The sequence below is a fragment of the Nomascus leucogenys genome, chromosome 9 (assembly GCF_006542625.1).
Source record: "Nomascus leucogenys isolate Asia chromosome 9, Asia_NLE_v1, whole genome shotgun sequence".
Taxonomy (NCBI): domain Eukaryota; kingdom Metazoa; phylum Chordata; class Mammalia; order Primates; family Hylobatidae; genus Nomascus; species Nomascus leucogenys.
In genome coordinates this window covers 96,236,258-96,263,678 of record NC_044389.1, presented here as the reverse complement: position 1 = coordinate 96,263,678, position 27,421 = coordinate 96,236,258, and the positions used below count along the sequence as shown (strand labels likewise).

General features: G+C 36.3%; 1 protein-coding gene across 1 annotated transcript in view; it reads left to right on the top strand.

The window, feature by feature from the left end:
- Positions 1 to 4,063: 4,063 nt before the first annotated feature.
- MALRD1 (MAM and LDL receptor class A domain containing 1) overlaps positions 4,064 to 27,421 on the top strand; it is a 682,931-nt gene continuing 659,573 nt past the window's right edge. The window contains exon 1 of the mRNA XM_012499583.2: positions 4,064 to 4,428. Within this exon, the coding sequence (XP_012355037.2) occupies positions 4,230 to 4,428 (199 nt within the window). The 5' untranslated portion in view covers positions 4,064 to 4,229. The remainder of the gene's footprint in view (positions 4,429 to 27,421) is intronic.

Sequence of the window (27,421 nt, the reverse complement as noted above, 5' to 3'; positions counted from 1 at the left end):
CAGGCTTTTTTCGTCTTCCTCAATAAACTGCATCAAAACAACCCTAGGTGCTATCAGTGTTTCTTTATTTCTTGCCCCTTCTGGTACATTTAGAGAAAAAGTGATAAAGATTTATTGGTGGAAAATAATTTTATCTTTTGGAAACAAAATATAAATTTTTCTTATAAAATATTATACTACTGGATGATACTGCGTTACTTTGGGTGCCACATTCCAGTTCATTTCTTGTCTAAATGATGAATGACACTTGAAACATCATAGAGAAATGTTATTTTTAGTAGGTAGTAACAGTTAATAAAGCAGTTTACTGGCTGAAACTAGGCAATAAACAGCTATGACAGCAACAAAATACGTGTTTTTTTTTCAAATGAAAAATGTTATGAGACCTTAATTTAGAATAAGGATGTAAAATTGAAATGTTTCTATATCTTCACATGCTTCCTTACATTCTTTTGTTTCTTTTCTTTCTTCTTCCCTCTTTATTCTTTTTTATTTCTTTCTTTTTCTCTTTCTTCCTCCTTTCCTTCCTTTCTTTCTTAAAGAGGAAAACTTGACATGACTTTTGTCCTGATATAATTGCTGACCTGTTTAGTGTTGAGGGATGATGGAGTGTATTGCCACTGTAATACGAAATTGCAGTTTCAAAACCTAAAGGGTCTTTAGAAAGACTTAGACATGGAAAAGCAACACTGAACATAAGAATTGTGTATCTTTTACCTAGTAGCATTTAAAATTTTCACATCTTTATTGCTTTATTTTTATGTGCCTAGCAAAGTTGATATGATGGTAATCCCTGATTAATTTCATTTAATTAACAATTGAATTGAATTGTTTGAACAACTGCTATCTGCCAGGATCCTGTGCTACTATGCTGGTACCTGGGGATTCAATAGTGAAAAAGTCAAAATCCTGCTGCATCTTTTTTTTTTTTATTTTCACACTGAAACAGAAGAAATTTAATAGATTAACAATCATATATTTAAGGGGAAAAAAGCAAGCAAATATCTGATTTTTTCAAAGTCAGATATATTTATTGTAATATTTTGCCATCTTATAAAATTTTACTATGTGTAGTTATGATTCACAATATGATGTTATGGAATACATATAGAACATAAGAAGGTTGCTATAGTGAGGCAGATAGACATATTCAGCATCTCACCATTACTCATTTGTGTGTATGTGTATGGAAACATCAGCTAAAATCTTTTCATTCAGAATGGACCCCATATACGGTATAATTGTATTACCTATAGTACTCATGCTGTACATTAGATTTGTTTTTTTTTTTTGAAATGGGGTCTTGCTCTGTCACCAGGCTGGAGTACAGTGGCTTGATCTCTGCTCACTGCAACCTCCACCTCCCAGGTTCAAGTGATTCTCCTGCCTCAGCCTCCTGAGTAGCTGGGATTACAGGTGCCCGCCACCACGTCCAGCTAATTTTGTATTTTTAGTAGAGACGGGGTTTCACCATGTTGGTCAGGCTGGTCTTGAACTTCTGCCCTCACGATCCACCTGCCTCGGCGTCCCAAAGTGCTGGGATTACATGTACATTAGATCTTTGCACTTGCTCGCAAGCCAAGATATGGAAACAACCCAAGTGTCCATTGACAGATGAATGGATAAAAAAATTGTGGTAGATACGTACAATGAAATATTATTTGGCCCTTGAAGAGAGCAAGATTTTGGCATTTGCCACAATGTAAATGAGCCTGGCTGGAGGACACAATGCTAAGTGAAATAAGCCAGACACACAGGGAGAAAATATTGCATAATCTCATTTATATGTGGAGTCTAAAAATCAAATATACAGATGTAGAAAACAAATCAGTGTTTATCAGGATCAGGGGAAGAAAATGGGGAAATGTTGCTCATAGGATACAATGTAGCATGTATGTAGAATGAACAAGTCTAGAGATCTAATGCACAGTCTGCTGCATTCTCATAGGATAGTGAAGAAATCACATGAGGAGACAATGACCATACTGGACCTTCAGGTGCTAAGAATGAGTATTGAAGGCTGCGAGAGAACCTAGGAATGAAATGTAACTCAGCCTGGGTAAATCAGCCAAGATATCTTAGAGAAAGTCTCCTAAGATGAAAAATAAAGAGTAATGATTAACCTGGTGATTGGGGTGGGGAAGGGATTTCAGATCTGGAGTTGAGAGACAGCATGTTTAGAAAACTGCCAGCACAGTCGCTCAGTAAGGCTGTGGTGGAGAGCATAGGGAAGCATTGAGCCTTGCAGGGTAAGCTGTGTTTGTAAGCTACATTCAGAGTATGACAGTTCTACTGATTTCAGAAGGAAATAGGTAGGAGTGGATTTGTGATTTAGAATGATCGCTTTACCCAAAGACTAGGAAATGAGTTGTGAGTACCAGAAACATGCTGAGATGAGAATGGATAGAGTCTTCAATGGAAATACAGAAAATACCAGACAGGGTGATTAATAGGTAGGATAGGTGAGAGTAGTCCACGAACAATATAGAGGTTGCTTACTTGGGTAATTGGACAGAAGAAGGTACCATTCATTGAAATATGGAACATGGGAGTAAGAGCTAGTTGGCAGTGGGGGAAAGGAAGATGAGTTTAGTTTTGTATTAAAGTCGATGTGTTAATTAGAGGGTGTGTGTGTGTGTGTATGTGTGTGTGTGTGTGTGTGTGTCTGTGTGTGTCTACGTGTACTCAGGAAGAAGTACATATCAGGATTGCAGACAGAGATTGAGGAAACAAAAATAAAGAGATCTTACTTGAAATCATGAGAGTGAAGAGTGAGCCTAGAAAAAAGTATTAATATAATCTTAGGAGAAAGGAGAACTTAAAATGGAACTATAAGGATAGTCAACATTTAAGGGACAAGCAAAGAAAAAGAGGTAGATGAATGATTTATTAGTATTTGTTTGCAAAACAAAGAGGTGAGAAGAATAAATATCTGAAACAGGGCTGAAGCACAGTGCAACAAAATGTTAGCTTATGTGGAATGCTCAGAGGTAAAGCAGAATTGTGGATTCCTGTCCCCCTGCCCCCCAGAATTCAGAATGTCTACACAAAATATATATATATATTTTTCCCCTACAATATGGGTAATTCTTAGAACATTTTTAAAAATGCTCAGATGCCTTTTCTGCCCCTGGTCTATGGTCCTTTCCACTCTACATTCTCCAGTTATTTTTTGCCTCTTGTGGTTACACTGCAGAAATTAAAATAAAATAGTTGAAAAAGAACCTTAACATCCCCTTAAGAAATAAATATAAAGCAATGTATAGAACATTCAACATCACATAATTTCTATAATATTCACATTCATAAGATTATGTAATTATTATGTCTGTGTAATCTCAACTTCAATACATTGTTCATTCTGAATATGCATCCTGAAATCACGTGTTTCACTTGTAAAAGTAAATTGTGTTGAATTGACAGGTGAATTCTTGTGCTATAGAAGAGGGAACACTGTTCTTAGCAGCAGGATATTTGAGCTCTAGTTTCTTATACCAACTTATTGTGTTTTCTCATATATATCTCGTAACTTCCTTGGGTTGAACTTATATGATTTATAAAATAATAACATCCAATGTCCCCTCAACTTTTAAAAATTTATGGTTCTTAATTTATCTCAAGAAGCACTTAATTAGCACCTGTCAGCTATAGACAAACAAACAAAACAAAACAAAACAAAAACAAGCAAGGTGAGTTTTCTATTTGATAATAATGGATAAGCATTTTATTTTCATAGAGCAATTCTAATAATTGGGCCTGAAATTTTGAATATGTTTTAGTGTCCACAATAATGTTCTAAATTATGTGAATGTGATTGAGACTAGGAATTAAGACAGACCATTTTTATGTAATTTATAGCTTTATTGTGGTTGCCTCTCCCCTGCTATTTATTTGCCTGGCCTTTATTTTTTACAAATGTCTTTCAGGAGATAGCATGACCATAAAGGCTTAAATTGTGTAAATATGGCATACAGGGGGCAATAATCATCTATAGTTAGCTAGATACAGAACCGGTGCAATTACTCAAGTTAAATATTTTCTAAAGTCACTCCTCTGAAACAGTAAATTAACTGCCTGGGGAGTAATTTGTTAGAGTTGCAGATAGTTACCAATAGTATCCATTTATAAGAAGCAAATCTGGGAAAGGAAGAATAGAGAAATAAAAGAATGTTTCCAATGATGGACTTACTTATTACAACTGCCTGATCTCTAATGGACAATACCAAGTAATGCTCTTCTTCCTGGACAGAATGTTGGCATTCCCCGTGAATGAAGCTTTTTGTTTCCTTTGGATTGCCTGTGTTTTCAATTCTACACTGGGTCAAAAAGGAACAGAAAGCTTTCAGTGTGACAATGGAGTCTCCTTGCCTCCTGACAGCATTTGTGACTTCACAGATCAGTGTGGGGATAGCAGTGATGAACGGCACTGTAAGTGACATTCTCCTTTCTCCAATTTCAATTCCCTGTACAGCCTGAAACCAGGGCCTCTGAGCAGTCTGGGAGATTTGGCTTGATACTTGGCTCTGTATGGATTTTATCATATATACCTTTAGTGTAGATCAGAAACTAAGATATATTGTTTACTAAAGAGATGAGTTCATATATAAAAATTATCAAATCATGAAGATTTTCACCTAATGGGATATATTTTTCAGTCAGTTTTTACTGATTATGAAGAAGGAGTGCTAATCAAAAATGTAGCTTTTGATGTTATGTGAGTGAAACAAAATTTAAAAACTCATTAATGCAGCTGTAAAATGCTATGATGGAGATCAACAGCTTACATGTGAATTTAATGTGGAAATATTTGAAATGAATTTTAGATTGGATGGGTAGATTTTATTTTCATTTACAGAACACTACTATCAAGTGGGTTGGTACCAATTGCGTGTGGGATACAACTCTGGCTTTTGTCCTTTGATTTCAGAGTAGTAGAAGGGCACAAGCTTTGGAGAACGCAAGACCTAGATTTATGTCCTGGACGAGTCATCCAGGACCCAAATCTCGTGTGATTTTGAACTTTATTTTATTATAAGAGGTCATGAGATGAGATAAAGCAACTCTCACAGGTGGGAAAACACCCCATGGCATACTGGGAGAACACTAATAAACAGGAAGAAGCTTACCAAGGGAAGACATGGGTAACGACACGTATGTTCCTGTCATTTCTATTGCAGTATGCAATCTTGAGGGTTCACCATCTTTCAGCAATGGAGACTAGTGTCATTTTTACACACATTCGCCCTTCATAAACCACATTTTCATAAAATTACCAGGGGCTCATTGTGGGTTCATAGTAGCTATTGGTGCAATTAATTATCCAGAGGCACGAATTCTATTATTGTAGGTCACTTAACTCAAACATATATCTTCCTTTTTTTATTCAGATAAAATGTCAATTCATGTTTACAGAATTCATTCTCTTCTGCTAAAATAAGGTTCTACATATTTGATTTTGCCATTGTTTGCCTTCCATTTATATATTCAGTTGCTATTACATTAAAACCATAAGAGTGATTACTGAAGGACTTTTTTCTCTGTAGAATGAAACTGGCTAATAATATTTTTCTCTTAGTTTGGGATAGCTGTCATGCTGTTACTACTCAGTAACCATTCAATACCAAGTGCAGCCAAGGGCAAAGATTCATTTGTATTTGTCCAATTTCCCCAGAGATGCTAACTGTGGGCTTGTTGCCCCTTGCTCTGGATTGTCTGGGAGAGCCCTTACTGTTCCTTGATGAGCAGCAAAGAGGAACGACTTGGCTGGTTTGACAAGCAGTGCCAAGTCCCTTCCATTATTAATCTCTGTGAAGCTTCCTTCAGTACCCTGGCTGTGATAACATGCATGGTCCTGCTTCAGAGAAAAGGTTAACGTGAAGAAATGGAAAGCTGCTGAATAGGAAAGGTCTTGGCTGCGTGAAAAATTCTAATAACTTACAGCCGTGGAAGGAAGTGAAGGCATAGATCTGTCGAATAAACAGATTTCATTTTAAATGTTACATGGAGAGGTCACCTTTTGGCCTTCTTGCTTTTCATTTTCATTTCTGAGAAGTTTCCACTTTGGCATTTTATTTAAAATGTGGGTGAGAATCTGCAGATAAAAATTGAGAATCACTTTAAAGCATGAATTTCTTTTGTATATCACACTAGAAGAAACTATTGTGAAGAAATAGCAATGGCCAAGCAATTGCACTCATGGAAACTTGTGATGCTAAACTTATAGATTAGATTTTTTTTAAACTAGCTTTATAAGGATTTACAGTAGCCACATTAAAAAAAAAGTCCCCTTTAACATCTAACTTGTGTGCCCTTTACAGAAATAGATTAATATGTCAACTTTTCTGAATAAAATTGACATGAATTGGCTGAAGTTAAATTTCTGATGCCTCCGGTGCTATTAATACATTTTTGAAAATAAGTTCTTGGACAGGGATGCAAGATGGCAGCCACCACAGGCTTGGGAGTAAAAGTCCCTCTCAATTTCCGACTGTTGGAAGAACTCGAAGGCCAGAAAGGAGTAGGAGATGGCATGGTGAGCTAGGGTCTAGAAGATGATGAAGATATGACATTTACAAGATGGACAGGAATGATAATTGGGCCTCCAAGAACAATTTATGAAAACTGAATATCGGCCGGGCGCGGTGGCTGACGCCTGTAATCCCAGCACTTTGAGAGGCCGAGGTGGGCGGATCACAAGGTCAGCAGATCGAGATCATCCTGGCTCATGGTGAAACCCTGTCTCTATTAAAAATACAAAAAATTAGCCAGGCGTGGTGGCGGGCACCTGTAGTCCCAGCTACTTGGGAGGCTGAGGCAGGAGAATGGTGTGAACCCGGGAGGTGGAGCTTGCAGTGAGCTGAGATGGTGCCACTGCACTCCAGCCTGGGCGACAGAGTGAGACTGTCTCAAAAAAAAAAAAAAAAAGAAAACCGAATATACAGCCTTGAAATAGAATGTGGACCTAAAAATCCAGAAGTACCCCCATTGTAAGATTTGTAACAAAAATTAATATGAATGGAGTTAATAGCTTTGATGGCCTCGTGGATTCAAGAGCCATGTCAGTGCTAGCAAAATGGCAGAATTCATATAGCATCAAAGTTGTCCTGCAAGAGCATTGGTGCCTAATGATGTCTAAAGAAAATAAACAGTATTACAGCAAGTAATCAAAAAGAAAAACCGCAGGCCCTTCCCCTTTCCCCCCATTCGATTTAAGTAATCTTCATTTTCCACAGTAGTAAATTTTCTAGATAACGTCTTGTAGACCTCAAAGTACTGGAAAGGAAGTTCCCATTCAAAGGAAATTTATCTTAACATACTGTAAATGATACTTTTTTTGTCCATTTGAAATATATAAGTTGTGCTATGATAAATCCTCCTGTCAAGTGTAACCACTGTCCACATAGTTGAACTGGGATCAAGAAGGTATTTAAATTGATACCCATCAAAACTGGTGGGGCACATCTAACTCAACTGTGAAAAGACACATCACACAATCACCTTGCTGCTGATTACACGGCCTGGGGTCTCTGCCTTCTCCCCTTACCCTCCCCTTACCCTCCCAACTCCCACCCTCCCTGCAACAACAGCCCTCTAGCCTGGGGGGCTTGTTAGAGTAGACATGAAGGTTTCAGTTTGCAGCCTGTAGGACTGCAGCTGGGTGTGGGGGGTGCTTCGCCTGCACCCCTGGTTTCTTTAAGTCTTAAATGATGCCCCTTACAAGCCATCATCCTGTTCCCGTGCTCCTCTACTCCTGCCCTTGGCCGAAGCATAGGTTGTAACCCCTCTGCTCCCCTCTGAGATTGGCCTTCGGCAAGGAATTCAGGGCTTTCCCCATATCTTCTCTCCCCCACCTTTTTCGAGGGGTGATGCTTTTTCTTCCCTCCTCCTCAAGTTCCTTTTTGCACTGTCACTACCCAACACCTTCTATGATACTTCCTTGCTTTTGCCGGAAGCTATCAGGTAAGGTTGAAAAGAATCTCTGACCTCCTTGATTAATTTTGGGACCGTACTTACTCACTCTTCACCAGCCTGGGAAATGAAGATTGGGTCCTCAGCCCTGCCATCCTCTGCTGTTATCAGCTGATGCATTGTTTTTAGCTCAGGTTTTGATAAGGTGAAAAGATTAGTCACCAGGGTTACTTAGGCCTGCCAGCTCTCTGAGTCTTTGGTGGTTGAATGTGAAGAGAGGCCACATGAAGACACTTGTGAGCACACATGATCTCTCTGAATTATTTTACTTTCCTGTAATTGCTTTTGTTTTTAAAAATTGAAGAAGTTTTAAACAAGGCTTTCATTTGGTCGTCGTTGCAATCCATTGGGGTCTAGTTTGGAATCTGACAACTGGAACAAAAAGAACCTTGAATCCGGTGCATGCCTTGGTTTTGGTGCTTCTGCTGCTTCTCAAGATCCTCAGCAGGAATTAAGAAAGAAGCTGGTGTGGACAGCAGATCTCTGAAATTGGGGAGCTTGACCTCCTGGCAAATTGCTTCGTCTTTCCACTTTCTGTTCAGGACCACTAAATGGTGAAATGTGGGTGTATACAGAATTAAAAGCAGAAAAGCAATTCATTGTGTACTAAAGGCTTTTTTTTGTTTTGTTTTGTTTTTTAGTATTTGTGTAAAACCACCTTTTGAAGCAGCAACTAACAAGTCTGAAAAGCAATTGGTGTTTCCATTAATCTTTTTCTGAGGGAAAACCTTAGTTCTAAGGATTTGACATCCTGTAAGTGAAGTTTAACCTAACAGTATTCCACACGCAGTCTTTTTATTGTCAGAACATTGCCTGACTTCAATACAATAAAAAAAAACCTGTGTGTTAAAAAAAAAGAAAATAAGTTCTTATTTTACATGAACTTCTTTTTTAGAATATGTAAACCTTTTATTTTTACTCAGTATTGTTTTAAGAAATTAGAAAAAAAAAGTGAGTCCTCAAGATTAAATAAATTCCATTTTCACATGATATTAAGCACTTAACCTATAGTGAACTAAAAAAGCAATTTGTAGGTCTAATAACTGTTTGGGTCTAGTGTTGATGAGAATCCCTCTTTTAGGACCTATTAACATGCTTAGCAAGGGAAATATAAGTTGTGGTACTGGTCTGTGTAATTATTTTTTTAAATTTAAAATGATTTAAAAATAGCTTTTTAAGTCATATTTTTTAAAAAGTGTAAGTGTTACATTGCTTCTGTGCTGACTCACATTGGCTAGTCTTCATTCTCTTTTATTATTTTTATTTTTACTTTTTATCAATATTACTTTTAATTGACAAGTTTTAATTGTATACAATTATGGGGTACACAGTGTTATATAATATAAGTATATAATGTGGAATGATTAAATCAAGCAAAGTAATCCATTGCTTTGCAAAGCATTGCAAATCCATTTGCAAGTCCATTGCCTCACTTATCATTTTTTTTGCGACGAGACATTGAAATTTACTCTTAGTTATTTTTAAATATATAATACATTAATATTGACCATAGTCACCCTGTTATGCAATAGATCTCAGAACTTACTCTGCTTATCTATCTGAAACTTTGTGGCTTTTATTAACTTCTCATTATTGCCGCCTATACCCCAGTGTCTGGTAATCATCATTTTATTTTCTGCTTCTCTAAGTTCAGTGATTTTAGTTTCCACATGTAGTGAGATTGTGTGATATTTGTCTTTTGGTGCCTGGCTTGTTTCACTTAGCATAATGTCCTTCAGGTTCATTCGTGTTGTCACGAATGACAGGATTTCCTTCTTTTTTGACTGATAGTGTTTCGTTGTGTGTACATACCACATTTTCTTTATGCATCCATTGATGTACACTTAAATTGATTCTACATCTTGGCGATTGTGAATAGTACTGCAATAAACATAGGAGTGCAGATAACCCTTCAATAAACTGATTTTCTCTTCTTCAGAAATATACCTAGAATTGGGATTGATGGATCATATGGTAGCTTAATTTTTAATATTTGAGAAAGCTCTGTATAGTTTTCCATAATGACAATACTAATTTACATTCACACCAACAATGTACAAGAGCTCCCTTATTTCTGCATTCTGCCAGCACTTGTTGTCTTTCATCTATTTTTGATAAAAGCCATTCTAACAGATATGAGATTATATCTCACTGTGGTAGTAATTTGCATTTTCCTAAGATTAGTAATACTGAAAATTTTTTTAATGTACCTATTGAACATTTGAATGTCTTCTTTTGAGTAATATCTGCTCAGGTCCTTTGCCCACTTTTAAATCAGGATATTATTTTCTTGCTATGAAGTTGCTTGAGCTCCTTATATATTCTGAGTATCGACCATTATCAGATGTGTGGTTTACAAATATTTTCTACCATTCTGTGGATTTTGTCTTTACTTTGTTAATTGTCATCTTTGCTGCGCAGAGGCTTTTTAGTTTAATGCAGTCCTATTTGTATATTTTTGTTTTTGTTGCCTGGGCTTTTGGGGACATAGCCAAAAACTATTGCCCATACCAATGTCATGGAGCTTTCCTCCATCTTTGCTTTTACAGGTAGAAGTTTTATAGTTTAAAGTCTTATGTTTAAGTCTTTAATCCATTTCAAATTGATTATTTCACATAGTGTGATTTAAGGGTCCAGTTTCCTTCATCTGCATATGGGTGTCCAGTTTTTCTAACATTGTTTACTGAGGAGACTGTCCTTTCTCCCTTGTGTGTTCCTGTCACTTTTGCCAAAGTCAATTGACCATGAATGTGTGGGTTGATAGACACTTAATACAGGAACAGAACACCAAATGCTGCATGTTCTCACTTTTAAGTGGGAGCTAAACATGGAGTGCATATGGACACAAAGAGGGGAACAAAAGACATTAGGGACTGCTTAAGGGAAGAGGGAGGAGGGTGAGGATCGAAAAACCACCTATTGAGTACTATTCTTATTACCTGGGTAGCAAAATAATCTACACAAACTCTCATGACACACAATTTGCCTATATAACAAACTTGCACATGTACCGTTGAACTTAAAATTAGAGTTAAAAAAAGCGTTGCTTTATTTCTGGGCTTTCTAGCTTGTTCTGTTGGTCTATGTGTCTATTTTTGTTGGTCTATTTTTATGTTTTGATTACAGTTGCTTTAGAGTATATTTTGAAACCAGATAGTATAATGCCTCCAGCTTTGTTCTTTTTTGCTCAAGATCATTTTGGCTACTTGGAATCTTTTGTGATTTTATATGAATTTAAGTTTTTTTTTTCTATTTCTGTGAAAATTACATTGGAATTTTGATAGGGATTGCATTAAATCTGTAGATCGCTTTGAGTGCTATGGGCATTTTGACAATATTAATTTTTTAAATCCTTGAATATGGAATACCTTTTCTTGTAATTGTGTTTTCTTCAGTTTAATTCTCGGTGTTTTATAGTTTTCAGTATGCAGATCTTTCACCTTGTTAATTAAATTTATACCTAAGTATTATACTTTATATGCTGCTATTGTAAATGGGATTGTTTTCTCAATATTTTTTGGATAGTTTCTTATTAGTATACAGAAAAACGATTGATTTGTCTATGTTGCTTTTGTATCCTTCAATGTTACTGAATTTTTTATTAGTTTTAACAGTTTTGTGTTGAGTCTTTTGGGTTTCTACATATAAGATTATGTCATATGCAAACAGGTACACTTTTACTTCTTTCTTTCTGATCTGAATGCCTTTTATTTCTTTCTCTTGCCTAAATGTTCTGGCTAGGACTTCCAGGACTATGCTGAAAATTGGTGGTGAGAATAGGTATTTTTGTTTTGTCCCTGATCTTAGAAAAAAAAGTTTTCAACATTTCACTGTTAAATATGATGTTTACTACCTGTTGGTCATATGGCTTTTATTGTATTGTCTCTATAAGTAATCTGTTGAAACATTTTATTATAAAATGATTTTGAATTTTTCAAATGCTTTCTCTGAATCTATTGAGATGATTATATGGTTTTTATCGTTCATTCTGTTAATGTGGTGTATCACATTAATTAATTTGCATATGTTGAACCATACTTACAGTCCTGAGCTAAATCCCACTGGATCATGCCGAATGATTCTTTCAATGTGTTGTTGAACTCAGTTGGCAAATATTTTGTTGAAAAATGTTTGCATCTGTGTTCATCAGGAATATTGGCTTGCAACTTTTATCCTTTAAGTGCCCCCATCTGGCTTTATTATCTAGGTAATGCTGGTCTCATAAAGTGACTTTTTATCTATTCAGCCACTCTGTGTCTTTTGATGAATTCAGTACATTTACATTCAAGGAAATTATTGATAGATAATTAAATATATTTATTAGTTGCTGGCACCATCAAGGTGCCAGCAGATTCAGTGTCTGGTGCCCTCTTCTTGGTCTGCAGACAGCTGCCTTCTTATTGAGACTTCACATAGCACAGAGACAGATCACCTCTCCTGTGGCTGTTCTTGAGATGGCAGTTGTCCATTCATGCAGTCACCATCCTCATGATCTCATAACTTCCCAAAGGCCCCACCTTCCAATACTATCGCATTGGGAATTAGGGTTTTAAATATGAATTTGAGGGGACACACACATTCAGCTTATAAGTACCACAGAATTATGTATGCAAGAAATCTAAAAATAAATATGTAAAGCCTATCTGAAGAAAATCAGAAAAACACAGATGTGCAGAAAAAAGACTTATGACAAGACTATGCTTCTTAATGGGGTGTTTCAGTGGTGTGAATAGGTCCATTTTCACGGAATCAATTTAATTACGTTCTAGTACAAAATCTAACAAGGATAAACTTTGGAACCTGACAAAGTGTCTTCAAAGTTTATCTAGAAAAATGAGAGATAAATAGCTAGAAAGAGGGAGAAGAAAAAGAGAAAGAATTTTCATTAGTAGGTATGATAGTGTAGCATGTAAACTACACCAACATTATGAAAGTTTATAATTAGAAAAGAATGTGATTGTTAAAAATATTAAGCATATGTGTAACATATTTAACAAATAAAGTTGGCCTTCCAAATTAGTTGGGAAAACAAAATAGCTGATAATAATTTCAGCTGATTTGTATACAGTACTTACTGTATGCCAAGCACTGTTAAATAATCTCCATCCATTGTCTTGTTTAATTTTTACCAAACGCAAACATAGTAGGAATAGTAGTTTTATTGTTGTTCCTATTTTACAGCTTGAGGAAATGAGGCTTAGGCTAGGTAAAAGAAAATGCCAGAGGACACAGAGCTGTTCCATGGAGCAGCTGGAATTCACAAACAATTCTATCTGATCCTGAAACATCAATACCAACCACCATACCATGCTGTTTTTATTACATACAACAAATGAATATGAGGCAATTTCATGAAATACATTTCTTATCTGCTCCAGACACCAAAAATTTCTAAAGATAAAATGTTAAATATTAACAATGAAGCCATAATCTTTATTGCCCCTAATAATCAGAAAAGTCAAGGAAAGTTTCTCTTTTTCTTTGATGTGTAATAGATTTTCAAAATATGTTTGTTGAATATTGATAATTGAATAAGTATTGGGGTGGGGAAGACCTTTGTAAGTGTTAAATGAAAGAAGAAAACTTTAAAACTCAGTAAATTAGAATATATAAATCAAAAGTTTCAGTATATCAAAATACTGCAAGTAAAATGAAAGAGGAAAAAGGTCTGCAATATAGCACACCAATAATTCTTTTCCAGGTCAATAAATCAAAGATGCATTTTTCTTTCATAAAAATATAGGTAAAATTCTTGAAAACAACTCACACACACAAAAAGAGAAATGACCATGTATGATGAAGTTATCAACTTCACTATTAATTGTAAATTACAATTGAAAACAAAAAGCTGCCAATGTTTTTAAAATAAAATAAATACGAAAAATAAAAAAAAGTATGTGCATTCTTGGGAAGGGCATAAGAAGATGGATACTACTTCAGGCAAGAGAATTATAAACTCTACCTTTCTTTGTTTAGTATTTTTATAATATGAAAGAGGATTTAAAAAGTGTTCATGCCCTTTAACTGGTAATTTTACTTTTAGAAATTTATTCTAAGAAGCAAAATGAGTTCATGCAAAAAGTCTCCTCACAATACCATCTCATATGGTAGAAATAGGAAGTCATTTAATTTTATGATATTAGGTTAATGTTTAAATAAATTATGATGCATCGATAATATGGACATCTGTGCAGCCATCTGTCATAATTTTTGATGCTATCTAAAAATGAGAAAGTGCTCATGATATATTGTTATGAGAAAAACCATGATTACCCATCAATATATGTATTGTACTTAAAAATATAGTATGGCACTGCACATAAAATATGAGATGGAATTATCTCTGTGTGTTGGGCTTATACATCACTTTTCTTTTTTGTATATCTTTATGATTTCAACTTTTCTAAAACAGCATCTATTATTTTTGGGGTTTTGTTTTATTTATTTATTTATTTATTTATTTATTTTTTGAGACGGAGTCTCGCTCTGTCGCCCAGGCTGGAGTGCAGTGGCGCAATCTCGGCTCACTGCAAGCTCCGCCTCCCGGGTTCACGCCATTCTCCTGCCTCAGCCTCTCCGAGTAGCTGGGACTACAGGCGCCCGCCACCACGCCCGGCTAATTTTTTTGTATTTTTAGTAGAGACGGGGTTTCACCGTGGTCTCGATCTCCTGACCTCGTGATCTGCCCTCCTCAGCCTCCCAAAGTGCTGGGATTACAAGCGTGAGCCACCGCGCCCAGCCTGTTTTATTTTTTGAGATGGATTCTTGCTCTGTTGCCCAGGCTGGAGTGCAATGGCATGATCTCGGCTCACTGCAACCTCTGCCTCCCGGTTCAAGCGATTCTCCTGCCTCAACCTCCCAAGTAGCTGGGACTACAGGTGCATGTCACTCACTATACCCTACTAATTTTTTTGTATTTTTCTTAGTAGAGATGGGGTTTCACTGTGTTGGCCAGGCTGGTCTTGAACTCCTGACCTCAAGTGATCCACCCATTGTGGCCTCCCAAAGTGCTGGGATTATAGGCGTGAGCCACTGCGCTGGCCCTCTGCATCTATTTTTTATATAAAATTGTATTTTAAAATGATCTAATAAACAGCCTTCCTATTAGCAATTGTGCTTATTTGAGAAATGAGAGCAAGATAATATTAGGCATATATGCCATGTAACAGGATTCGTTTTCTTTCTTTCTCATTTCTATGTTTTTTCTCAAACTAATGAAAAAGGTTTTCTATTGTTGTTGTTGTTGTTGTTGCAGATGTTATTTTTTAATCAGAGTAAGGAAATTGAGAATTTGCTAGTAAAATAATTGGCCAAAGTTATATTAGCAAAGACAGTCAATATCGGCAAGAAAAGTGTTTATGTAGCAGTGTTAAATCGTGCATTGTCTAGTCCTATTTGTGTTCAGAGTCTGGCACTTTTCCTTCCCCATCACAACTGCCCATCTGGGTGTCAATCTTTTTATTTTGTTTTGGAGCACAGTGTCTGGGCTCTCTTTTCTGTGTTTGTGTGCACGTGCATGTGTGTGTCCCCATCAGTATCCACCGATGTTTCTGGTGTTAAGCCTTCTGCCCCATGCAGTTGTTTTATGTACGTTACCTTACAGCAGTAAGAGGAGCTCATTGTGGTTCCTCTGTGCTGGTGTTTCTTTGAAGGCAACAACTTGCCTGCAGGTTTGAGCTCAGCTTCCCTGCTGCTCCCTGATGCTGGCCTAGAAGTTGTTTAACCATCACACAAGGTGAACACAGTTCCTTTTTGATGTATTTTCTGGAAATCAGGTCCTTTTTTCTCTCTCCGGTCCCTTCCCCCAATCTACCTCCTGCGAAGTCATCCCCATCTTTCCTACCCTCTTCTCAGACCCCTTACACTTGCCTGGCCTCCCAGGGATGGGGTCTTCTCACTCTCCCATTATGGTTTTCCAATTCTAATTCTATGGAGTTAAGTCTATGCCCTCTGTTATTCAGACATATTAGCTATTCAAGGACCAATTCTTAGTCAAAATTGGATAGTCTATTTTTCCTTGTATTTCATTTATAATGGTTCTAACTTTCCTAGAGGCAATGACCAGAGAGAGGTCACAGAGTAGACGGTGAAGAAAAAAGAAAAACACAGTTTTTAAGATTTCAAGGTTTGTCGGCAAAGTTATCTACCTTGAAGATTCTGGAGTGTCAAAGCAGCCTTATATCATGTGCAGCAGCACTATCACAACAGTGAAGACATGGAATCAGCCTAAATGCCCATCAATGATAGACTGGATTAAGAAAATATGGAATACTATGTAGCCATAAAAAGGAATGTGATCATGTCCTTTTCAGGGACGTGGATGGAACTGGAAGCCATTATCCTCAGCAAACTAACACAGTAACAGAAAACCAAATACCACATGTTCTCACTTATAAGTGGGACCTGAGCAATGAGATCACATGGACACAGGGAGGGGAACAACACACACTGGGGCCTGTCAGAGAGTGGTGGTCATCAGGAGGGAGAGCATCAGGAAGAATAGCTAATGGATGCTGGGCTTAATACCTAGGTAATGGGATGATCTGTGTAGCAAACCACCACGGGACACGTTTACCTATGTAACAAACTCGCACATCCAGCACATGTAACCCTGAACTTAAAATAAAAGTTGAAAATAAAAAAAAAAGAAGAAAAGAAATATTGCATTATAGTACAATTGGATATATAAACAATAGAATTGAGAAAACAGAAATAAATCCTTACATTTATGGTCAAACAACAACAATAACACTACACTGAATTCCTTGTTGAAACTTTTACTGATGTAGATTCTGAAAATTTTCCAGTGAACAAGATATAGCAAATGATTTTTACAAGTACTTACTTGTAGCTAGTATTTCAATGGTATGAATGTTTATTGGGAATTTTATCATTTATTTTAGTTAAAATAAACATACCTACTAAAGCTTTTTATTTTTTCTATCCTATCTTTCTCCTTCCTTCAATGCTATTTTATTATTATTTATTCAACGCTTTTTATTTCTATGCTATCTTTTCTCCTTCCCTCAATGCTATTTTTCTTCCAAGAGAGTTAATTTTAATCTTGCTCCCATGGATGGATTTCAGAGAGACCTTGAACTGGGTATGTCTTTTTTTTTTTTTCTTTTGGGATGTATGTCTATTAGATTCCTTCTGTTATTTTGAAAACACTCTTCATAAAACACTTTTTATGTCAAATAATACCATTAGAACTTTTCACTCTTGTCAATTGTTGTATGACTTAGATGCTGGTGTATACAGTGGTATAACAGAAATCATTTTCTTTAATATATTTTGGTGTCTATAATTGCTTCCTAGTTGTAGACTGTTTTGTGTCATAATGGGCAATGGAAATATAAAAGAAAAGATGAACCATAAGTAATGTGGATTGTTCTTTCATCTCTGGGTGTGATGTACAAAACTGGCAGTGCTTCCCGCCTGTGAACACATGAAAGCATTGAACTGAGGAAGTGTTCTCAGCATATTCTGAAAATTGGCTGCACAGTGACTCTTCTAGGGAGAATCTAAAACTTTACCAGAATTTTATTTTAACCCATCTTATAGGGTTTCTTATCACAATTCCAATAAAAGATGCCTTGTATCAATTAGGGCAAATTTGGTGGGGTCATGCACCCTAGTGAGATTTTAATTTAAAAAAAGAATTATTTCTTTATGAAATTATACCATTCTTCCAGAGCTGCAAACAGTTTCTCTAGTATTTTAAGGAGCTCATGAAAATGCAAAATAGTAACCTCATTCCATCAGGAAATTTACCTAGTTCTCCCTCTTCTAGAAGACTGATTGGCAATTAGAGTGAATAAATATTTAATAGACCGGCTGGTAGTACTGGTTTACTGACTTAGTGAATGGAGGAATATTCAGTTGCACTGTTTTCTTTCACCATGGAATTGGATAAAACTACTCAGTCTTGCAATGTAGTCTGCTCGTATTTTGTGGCTCAAGTGCGCAAATTGATATCACACAAGAAGGATATTCAGTTTGTGAGCTCCCTTTGAAGATTTCAAAGACAACTGGCAACATCAAATGGTGAATTGTTTCTTCCAAAGCAAAATGTCTTCTGAGCCCATATCTGTACATAGATAGAACCCCTGCCATGCCTGTCATGCCATGTACATTTTTCTGCTTATAAGCAAAAATGTTTGTAAATAAATATTATTTCTTCATATACTTGTTGACACTTTAAGCTTGGCTAGGAATTCTGAGAGAAGCCTGACATTCTGTTTTGAAAGCTATCAAATTTATGAAGGCAAAGACCTTGAATCACAGCTTTTAAATAAATTTCCATCAGAGAAATATGAATAGAATATAATGTTCTCTACTACCCAGAAATAATTGTGACTTTCCACTGGGTAAGTCTTGAAATACTTGATTGAATTTGGAAAATAAATTTTACTTATTTTGAGAGAAATTGAAAACCTATATGGGAAAAAAAAATGACAGGAGTTCATTTGTTCATGAATTAGCTTAATGAAAAATTTGTCCATGCAAGAGATTAAACTTTCTATTTAGGGCCCTGTATTTATCCTTACAGAAACTACTGAAAAGCCATTACATCTTCTGGCCAAATTGCTACTCTGGAATAGAGAATTATTTGTAAATAGCCATACGACACTTCTAATACTTGAGTGAATACTGCTGTAAGCTGGAGTGAATGCTATACCTTGTTAATGTTTCTGCAAATATCATCAGACATCTGCAAACACTGAAGACCTCCTTTGAAGGTTACAAATCCTCAGGCAATGATAAAGTTGAAACATGTTCTGGTAATCCTTTTTTCATTGATGTAGCTAGCATTGATGACATAATCCTTGCCAAAGATGTTCTCAAGACTTGAGGATAAAGGCAACTGTATATGACAAGAATCCAACTGAAGGAATATTGGATAATTCTGGTGTGAGCTCTAACAGTACTCATTTAATTCACTATAGTATGCCTTTGTGACTTAGAGTTTTTCTTGTTTATATGTCAAGGAAAATATTAAAATTTAATTCAGTGTAAAAGATAACAAATATATACTTGATAAACACTAGTTAGTACTTTTAAATCACCAAGCCAAATAGTAGCAGTCTTTCACTGACATTTATTCTTGAGAATTATGACATTTTACTTTCACTTAATTGGAATATTTTGGATTCATTTCATTCTTTTCAGGAACTGGCTGCTAATTTTTACATTAATTGAGAGTAAGGGAAGTTATTCTTTATGAAAACATTTTTGTATGTTATCTAAATGAAGTAAATGGTTTTCCAGAACAATACGATGAATTGTATGTACGATTTTGTGACAATGTAATACATAGTGTGTTAGTCCATTTTGTGTTGCTATCCTAGAATCTTTCAGACTAGGTAATTTATTAAAAAAAAAAAAGTTTGATCTGGCACATGGCTCTGCAGGCTGCAGAAGCATGACACCAGCATCTGCTTGGCTTCTGGTAAGGAAGCTTCTACTCATGGCAGAAGGCAATGGGAGAGCAGGTGTGTCACGTTGTGAGACAGGAAGCAAGGGAGAGGAGAAGATGCAAAGCTCCTTTAAACAACCAGCTCACTTGTGAACTAACAGTGAGAACTCACTCATTACCATGGGGAGGGCACCAAGCTATTCATAGGGGATTCATCTCCATGACCCAAACACCTCCTACCAGGCTCCACCTCTAACATTAGAGATCACATTTCAATGTGAGATTTGGTGGGGTCACACATCAAAACTGTATCACATAGCTTTACTCAAAAAGGGATAAAACACACTCACAAACTTGGAAAAGAAGGAAACTGCCTCAACATAATAAAAGCCATATATGAGAAACCCACAGCTAACATCACACTTGATGGTGAAAGACTGAAAGCCTTTCCTTTAAGATCAGGAACAAGACAGGAATGCCCATTTTTATCACTTCTATTTGGCATAGTTTTTAAAGTTTTAGACAGTGTAATCAGACAAGAAAAATTTAAAGGCATTCAAATTGGAAAGGAAGAAGTAAAAGCATTTCTATTCATAGACAACATGATCTTAAATGTAGATTCTATTTTTAAAAAAACCTGTTAGAACTAGTTTAAAAACTCAGCAAAGTTGCAGGATACAACAAACACACAAAACTCAGTTGCATTTTAGTACGCTAATGATGAACAGTCTGAAAATGAAATGAATAAACCAATTTCATTTACAATAGCATCAAGAAGAATAAAATACTGAGGAATAAACTAGACTAAAGAGACAGAAATCTTTTATATTGAAAACTATGTCATTGTTGAAAGACATTTACAAAGATATAAATGGAAAGGATATTCTGTGTCCATAGATTGGAAGATTTAATATTGTTAAGATTTCAATACTACCGAAAGCAATCTACAAATTCAGTGCAATCTCAGTCAAAATTTCAATAATTTTTCTTCTGTAAAAGTAGCAAAATTTATCCTAAAATTCATGTGGAATCTCAAGGAACCTCAAATAACCAAACAAAAAAAATAATAACATATAAATAAAAACCTGGGAAAAGAAGAAAGTAAGAGGTCTAACACTTTCTGATTTCAAACCTTATTAAAAAGCTACAGTACCTGAGTGTGGTATTGACATAAAGACAGCCATCTAGACCGTGGAATAGAATAGAGAGCCCAGAAATAAACTTTCAAATATATGGTCAAGTGAGTTTTGAGAAGAGACCCGAGACCAATGGGGAAATAACAGTCTTTTCAACAAAGGTGGTGGGAAAATTGGGTAGCCACAAGCAAAATAATTAGAGTTGGACCCTTACCTTATCCATATACAACAAGGTACCTCAAAATGGATTGAAGACCTAAATATAAGAGCTAAAACTGTAAAACTTAGTAGCATAGAAGAAAAGCTTCATAATATTAGATGTGGTGAACATTTATTCAATATGACACCAACAGCACAGACAACAAAAGAAAACAGATACATTGACTTCATCGAAATTAAAAACTTCTATTCATCAAAGGACAGTATCAACAGAGTGAAAAGGCAATCGCGGAGTAGTAGAAAATATTTGCAAATCATACATCTGATAAAAAATCGATATCACAATGTAAAAAGAACAACAGCTCAACAACAATGACAAAAAACAAATAACCTAATTAAAAAATGAACAAAGACTTTGAATAGATATTTCTCAAAAAAGATACATAAATGTCCAGTAAGCACATGAAAAGATACTCAACATTGTTCATCATTAGGGAAATACAAATAAAAACCATAATGGATACCACTTCACACCCATTGTGATGGCTATTATAACCATCCAAAAAATCTCCTAGAAAATAATGTATTTAGGAAGATTTGCAGAAATTGGAACACTCGTGCTTTTCTGGTGGGAAGGTAAAATGTTGTAGCCACTTTGGAAAACAGATGGCAATTCCTCAAAATATTAGAAATGAAATTACCATATGATATAGCATTTTCACTTCTGTATATATAACCCAAAGAAACCAAAGCAGGGAATCGAACAAGTATTTGTACACCCCATGTTCACAGCAGCGTTGTTCACAATAGCCCAAAGCTGAAACCACTCAAGCGTCCATTGATAGATGAATGGATAAACAAAATTTTATATGCTACGACATAGATCAACCTTGAAGACGCTATGCTAAGTGAAATAAGCAACTCACATACACACAGAAAAACATACACTATATGATTCCTCTTATATGAGTTACCTACAATACTCTAATTCATGGAGACAGAAGGTAGAATTGTGGTTGCCAGGGGTTGAGTATGGAGAAATGGAAAGGTGGTGTTTAATGGGTACAGAGTTTCAGTTTTGCGAGATGGAACGACTTCTGGGTACAGATGACGGTGATGGTTGCTTAACAGTGTGAATATACTGAATACCACAGAACTATACACTTAAAAATGATTAAAATTACATGCCTGTAATTCCAACACTTTAGGAGGCTGAGGCTGGTGGATTACTTGAACCCAGGAGTTCAAGATTAGCCTGAGTAACATGGCAAAACACCATCTCTACAAAATGCAAAAAATTAGCTAGGTGTGGTGGTGTGCACCTGTAGTTCCAGCTATTCGGGAGGCTGAGATGGCAGGATCACTTGAGCCTGGGGAGGTCAAGGCCACAATGAGCCATAATTGCGCCATCACACTCCAGCCTAGGTGACAGAACAAGGCCCTGTCTCAAAAAAAAAAAAAAAGTTTATGTAATGTATATTTTACCACAGTAATGAAACAAGGGTAGGACTCTGATGGGAAGACTACAACTGCCTTATAGAACCTCTAAGAAGAAGAGAAATGTACATCATTAATATTGACCTGGGGAAGATTTTGAAATAAGTGTGGTTTCTATCTCATCTCTTCCCTTGCTAGATTTTTCATAATTCTTACATTGTGTTCTGTCTTCTAAGAACATTATGTTGTGATGCTTTACCCAGACCATACTTTCCAGAGTCAATCCTGAGTTCTGGATTATCTGAGTTTCTTCACCATTACTACAATGAAAATATATCCTACTCATTCCCATTTTTTCAAAAGCATGCCCCAAGCTGACTGTCACTTTGGCATATTATTTCATATTTTTCTTTCCATTATCGTGTTAAAGATCAAAACTATGAAGAATTATTTAGTGGTTCTATAAGGAAAGAATCTGACAATATGGAACCCAACTCAGGAGATAATTGTGGCTTCCAAGCAACCTTCCAATCCTCCCTCTGACTGCACTACATCTGACCTTTGGGATTATAAAATTGAAAAGAAAGTGATACGTTGCACAAGTTCAAAAAGTCCAGGAACTTGTATTCTACTGATAAGTTCCTGTATAGCACTCCTAATTGTTCATTATATTGTCCAACTTTGGCGTTATTACTTCACACTATTTAGTGATGGCTGCAATCTACATTGTGACAGATTTTATTACACAGATAGTTTCAGACTTGAATGTGGATGTGTGGCATATGAAGTTAAAAGGTAAACCAGCTGTAATTCAAGGAAAATTATTCAAATTGTTTAAAATGTGTAATTCTCTATTGGGGAAAATGAGTACTCAGAAAATTTTCTGATGTATATTTGAGTCATCTGGAACTTATTAGAAGTTCAGGATTGCTTTTTTTTTTTGGTAAGAATTAATTGAAAACCTGTGCTCATTAGATTAATTTTGTAACAAATAGAAGCCTTGTTGAGACTATTTAGATGAATAAATGTTTTATTTAGCTATTTCTTTCTAGTTCTTACACTCAGAAATTATCATTATCTTGTGTATTAAAAAAAAACAACATTGCAAACAGACATCAACTAAGTAATTGTATTGCAGGGAAACGGTATTTAAAAAATGTTTGGCCACCTGTGTGAGAATGTGTGTATCTTTCTTTTTTTTTTTTTTAATTATACTTTAGGTTTTAGGGTACATGTGCACAATGTGCAGGTTTGTTACATATGTATCCATGTGCCATGTTGATTTCCTGCACCCATTAACTCGTCATTTAGCATTAGGTATATCTCCTAATGCTGTCCCTCCCCCCTCCCCCAACCCCACAACAGTCCCTGGAGTGTGATGTTCCCCTTCCTGTGTCCATGAGTTCTCATTGTTCAATTCCCACCTATGAGTGAGAACATGCAGTGTTTGGTTTTTTGTTCTTGCGATAGTTTACTGAGAATGATGTTTTCCAGTTTCATCCATGTCCCTACAAAGGGCATGAACTCATCATTTTTTATGGCTGCATAGTATTCCATGGTGTATATGTGCCACATTTTCTTAATCCAGTCTATCGTTGATGGACATTTGGGTTGGTTCCAAGTCTTTGCTATTGTGAATAGTGCTGCAATAAACATACGTGTGCATGTGTCTTTATAGCAGCATGATTTATAGTCCTTTGGGTATATACCCAGTAATGGGATGGCTGGGTCAAATGGTATTTCTAGTTCTAGATCCCTGAGGAATCACCACACTGACTTCCACAATGGTTGAACTAGTTTACAGTCCCACCAACAGTGTAAAAGTGTTCCTATTTCTCCACTTCCTCTCCAGCATCTGTTGTTTCCTGATTTTTTAATGATGGCCATTCTAACTGGTGTGAGATGGTATCTCACTGTGGTTTTGATTTGCATTTCTCTGATAGCCAGTGATGATGAGCATTTCTTCATGTGTTTTTTGGCTGCATAAATGTCTTCTTTTGAGAAGTGTCTGTTCATGTCCTTCACCCACTTTTTGATGGGGTTGTTTGTTTTTTTTTCGTAAATTTGTTTGAGTTGATTGTAGATTCTGGATATTAGCCCTTTGTCAGATGAGTAGGTTGCAAAAATTTTCTCCCATTCTGTAGGTTGCCTGTTGACTTTGATGGTAGTTTCTTTTGCTGTGCAGAAGGTCTTTAGTTTAATTAGGTCCCATTTGTCAATTTTGGCTTTTGTTGCCATTGCTTTTGGTGTTTTAGACATGAAGTCCTTGCCAATGCCTATGTCCTGAATGGTATTGCCTAGGTTTTCTTGTAGGATTTTAATGGTCTTAGGTCTAACATTTAAGTCTTTAATCCATCTTGAATTAATTTTTGTATAAGGTGTAAGGAAGGGATCCAGTTTCAGCTTTCTACATATGGCTAGCCAGTTTTCCCAGCACCATTTATTAAATAGGGAATCCTTTCCCCATTTCTTGTTTTTGTCAGGTTTGTCAAACATCAGATAGTTGTAGATATGCGGCATCATTTCTGAGGGCTCTGTTCTGTTCCATTGATCTATGTCTGTTGTGGTACCAGTACCATGCTGTTTTTGTTACTGTAGCCTTGTAGTATAGTTTGAAGTCAGGTAGCGTGATGCCTCCAGCTTTGTTCTTTTTGCTTAGGATTGACTTGGTGATACGGGCTCTTTTTTGGTTCCATATGAACTTTAAAGTAGTTTTTTCCAATTCTGTGAAGAAAGTCACTGGTAGCTTAATGGGGATGGCATTGAATCTATAAATTACCTTGGGCAGTATGGCCATTTTCACGATATTGATTCTTCCAACCCATGAGCATGGAATGTTCTTCCATTTGTTTGTATCATACACATAATTCTTGAAATATGGTGATAAAATAATTTAGAAGATTTTATAATCCTTGGTCATCGTAAAAATTGTTGAGAACCAAAAGAAACTTGAAAATAGATACATACTTAGGTCAATACATGCATAGCTAATTGAATCTCACATTCACACAAACACATATACAAGTGACTATATAATTTAGTTCCCTTTTTTGTTCAACCAGATTCCCTGGATAACTAGGAGTCTATAAGGTAATAATTTGGATATTCCAGCTATCCAAAATATTTCAAAGGCCTCATAGAAATTGTATATTTAATCATAGTATGATTCACTGACTAATAGAATTTCTTTGCTTTTGAAGAGAATGACATCAACTCTATCTATTCCTTAGGCTGACTAGGAGCTCCGATAGAGCTTTAATTCTAGTTCAGTAATAAAAATGGGACAGTGGATTAATAATTATGCCTCAGAGGAGAGCTTTAAGAGCTATGGTTCTGGAGTACAAAAACTTGTGTTCCGTTCTCCACACTAGCACATACTAGCTGGTCTATCTTGAGCAAGTTGCTTAAAGTCTGCAAGACATCATCTGAGTTATCTCATCTTTAAAATGGAAGAATAGGCTTGCTTCATGAGGCTTTCTTCTTGCTTCACATGAAGCTTTCTTCTTGCTTCATAAGAAATAAGTTACTTCGGCCGGGCGCGGTGGCTCACGCCTATAATGCCAGCACTTTGGGAGGCTGAGGTGGGCGGATCACGAGGTCAGGAGATGGAGACCATCCTGGCTAACACGGTGAAACCCCATCTCTACTAAAAATACAAAATATTAGCCAGGTGTGGAGCAGGTGCCTGTAGTCCCAGCTACTTGGGAGGCTGAGGCAGGAGAATGGCATGAACCTGGGAGGCGGAGGTTGCAGTGAGCTGAGATCACGCTGCTGCACTCCAGCCTGGGAGACATAGCGAGACTCCGTCTCAAAAAAAAAAAAAAAAAAAAAAAAAAGAAAAGAAAAAGAAGTAAGTTACTTCAAGTGGAATCCCAGCACAGAACAATTACCTCAATAAATTGTAGCAATGAGTATTCTTGTTGTTATTATACAATACAGCTGGTTGGCAAATTTTTAAAAAAATAAGGGATCTAGGAGTAAAATTAATGGAATAGGCCATCGTGATGAAGCAGGGTTCACGGAATGTGATTGGCTGAATCCACAGACGCTGAACCCACAGACATGCAAGCTTCATCATCAATGGCCTGTTTTATTGATTTTACTCCTAGATCCCTTATTTTGAAAGATTTTGACAACCAGTGGTATTCTGTAATAATAACAAGGTTCCTTATTGCTGCAATTTATTGAGGTAATTGTTTTGTGATAGGATGAAATGAAAATTATGTTCTTTTGAGTGGGTTGCCAAGCACTGTTGAACTATTAACCAGCATGTTTGCTCCAGCTACAGCTAGTGCAACTAGTCAGGAAATGAAGGAACTTGTCAGAGTGATGCAGGCATGCAAATGAGCCCTGAAATTAGGGCTTAGCCTGGGAGGGTTCTCAGATTCACCCAGGAAAGAATTCACTAAAAGAAGTTTCAGAGTCATAGTGGAAATGCTTTGGATATATAGTCAATTGTTCAACAATTATTAAAATCATGCTCAAGGTCTGCTTCTGTGCAGGTGCAGAGTTCAAGTTCAATGCAATTAAAAGCCACTTTCTACTGCAACAGAGTTTTGTTCAAGTAATTTACAAAAATGTGGAAATCTCAAAGCCAAGTGGTTCTGGTGATGGAACAGAAAGTGTAAAATCTCCATGGTTTTTTAAAGTTTGTTCTTTCTACTTTCTCCAAGCTCACTGTATTAATCTTATTTTTAATCTGTTTTGTTAGGCAACTCTGAGTCAAGCTTAAAAGAGGATTAGAGTTAAGGAAATTAGGAGAATATATTTTGCTCCTTTTTGCCACTATGAAACATGTTATTCTGAACTAAAGGGTGAAAAAACAAGAAAGGAGAACAAAGCATTATGTAAAATATATTGGCTACAGCAAAAGTATTAAATGTGAATTGTGGAAATTAAAAAAAAAATTCAGGCTGGGTGTGGTGTCTCGTGCCTGTAATCCCAGTACTTTGAGAGGCTGAGGTGGGTGGATCACTTGAGGTCAGGAGTTCGAGACCAGCTTGGCCAGCATGGTGAAACCCTGTCTCTACTAAAAATACAAAAAAAAGAAAAAAAAAGACAGCTGGGCATGGCAGCACACACCTGTAATCCCAGCTACTCTGGAGGCTGAGGTAGGAGAATCACTTGAACCAGGAGGTGGAGGTTGTGGCAAGCCGAGATTGCACCACTGCACTTCAGCCTGGGCAACAGAAAGAAATTCTGTCTCAAAAAAAAAAAAAAAAAAAAAAATTCAGAGTTGAGCTGGTGCTGTTAAACATCAATCTTTTATTTTACTGAATTGTAGCTGCTTCATGCGGAGCAG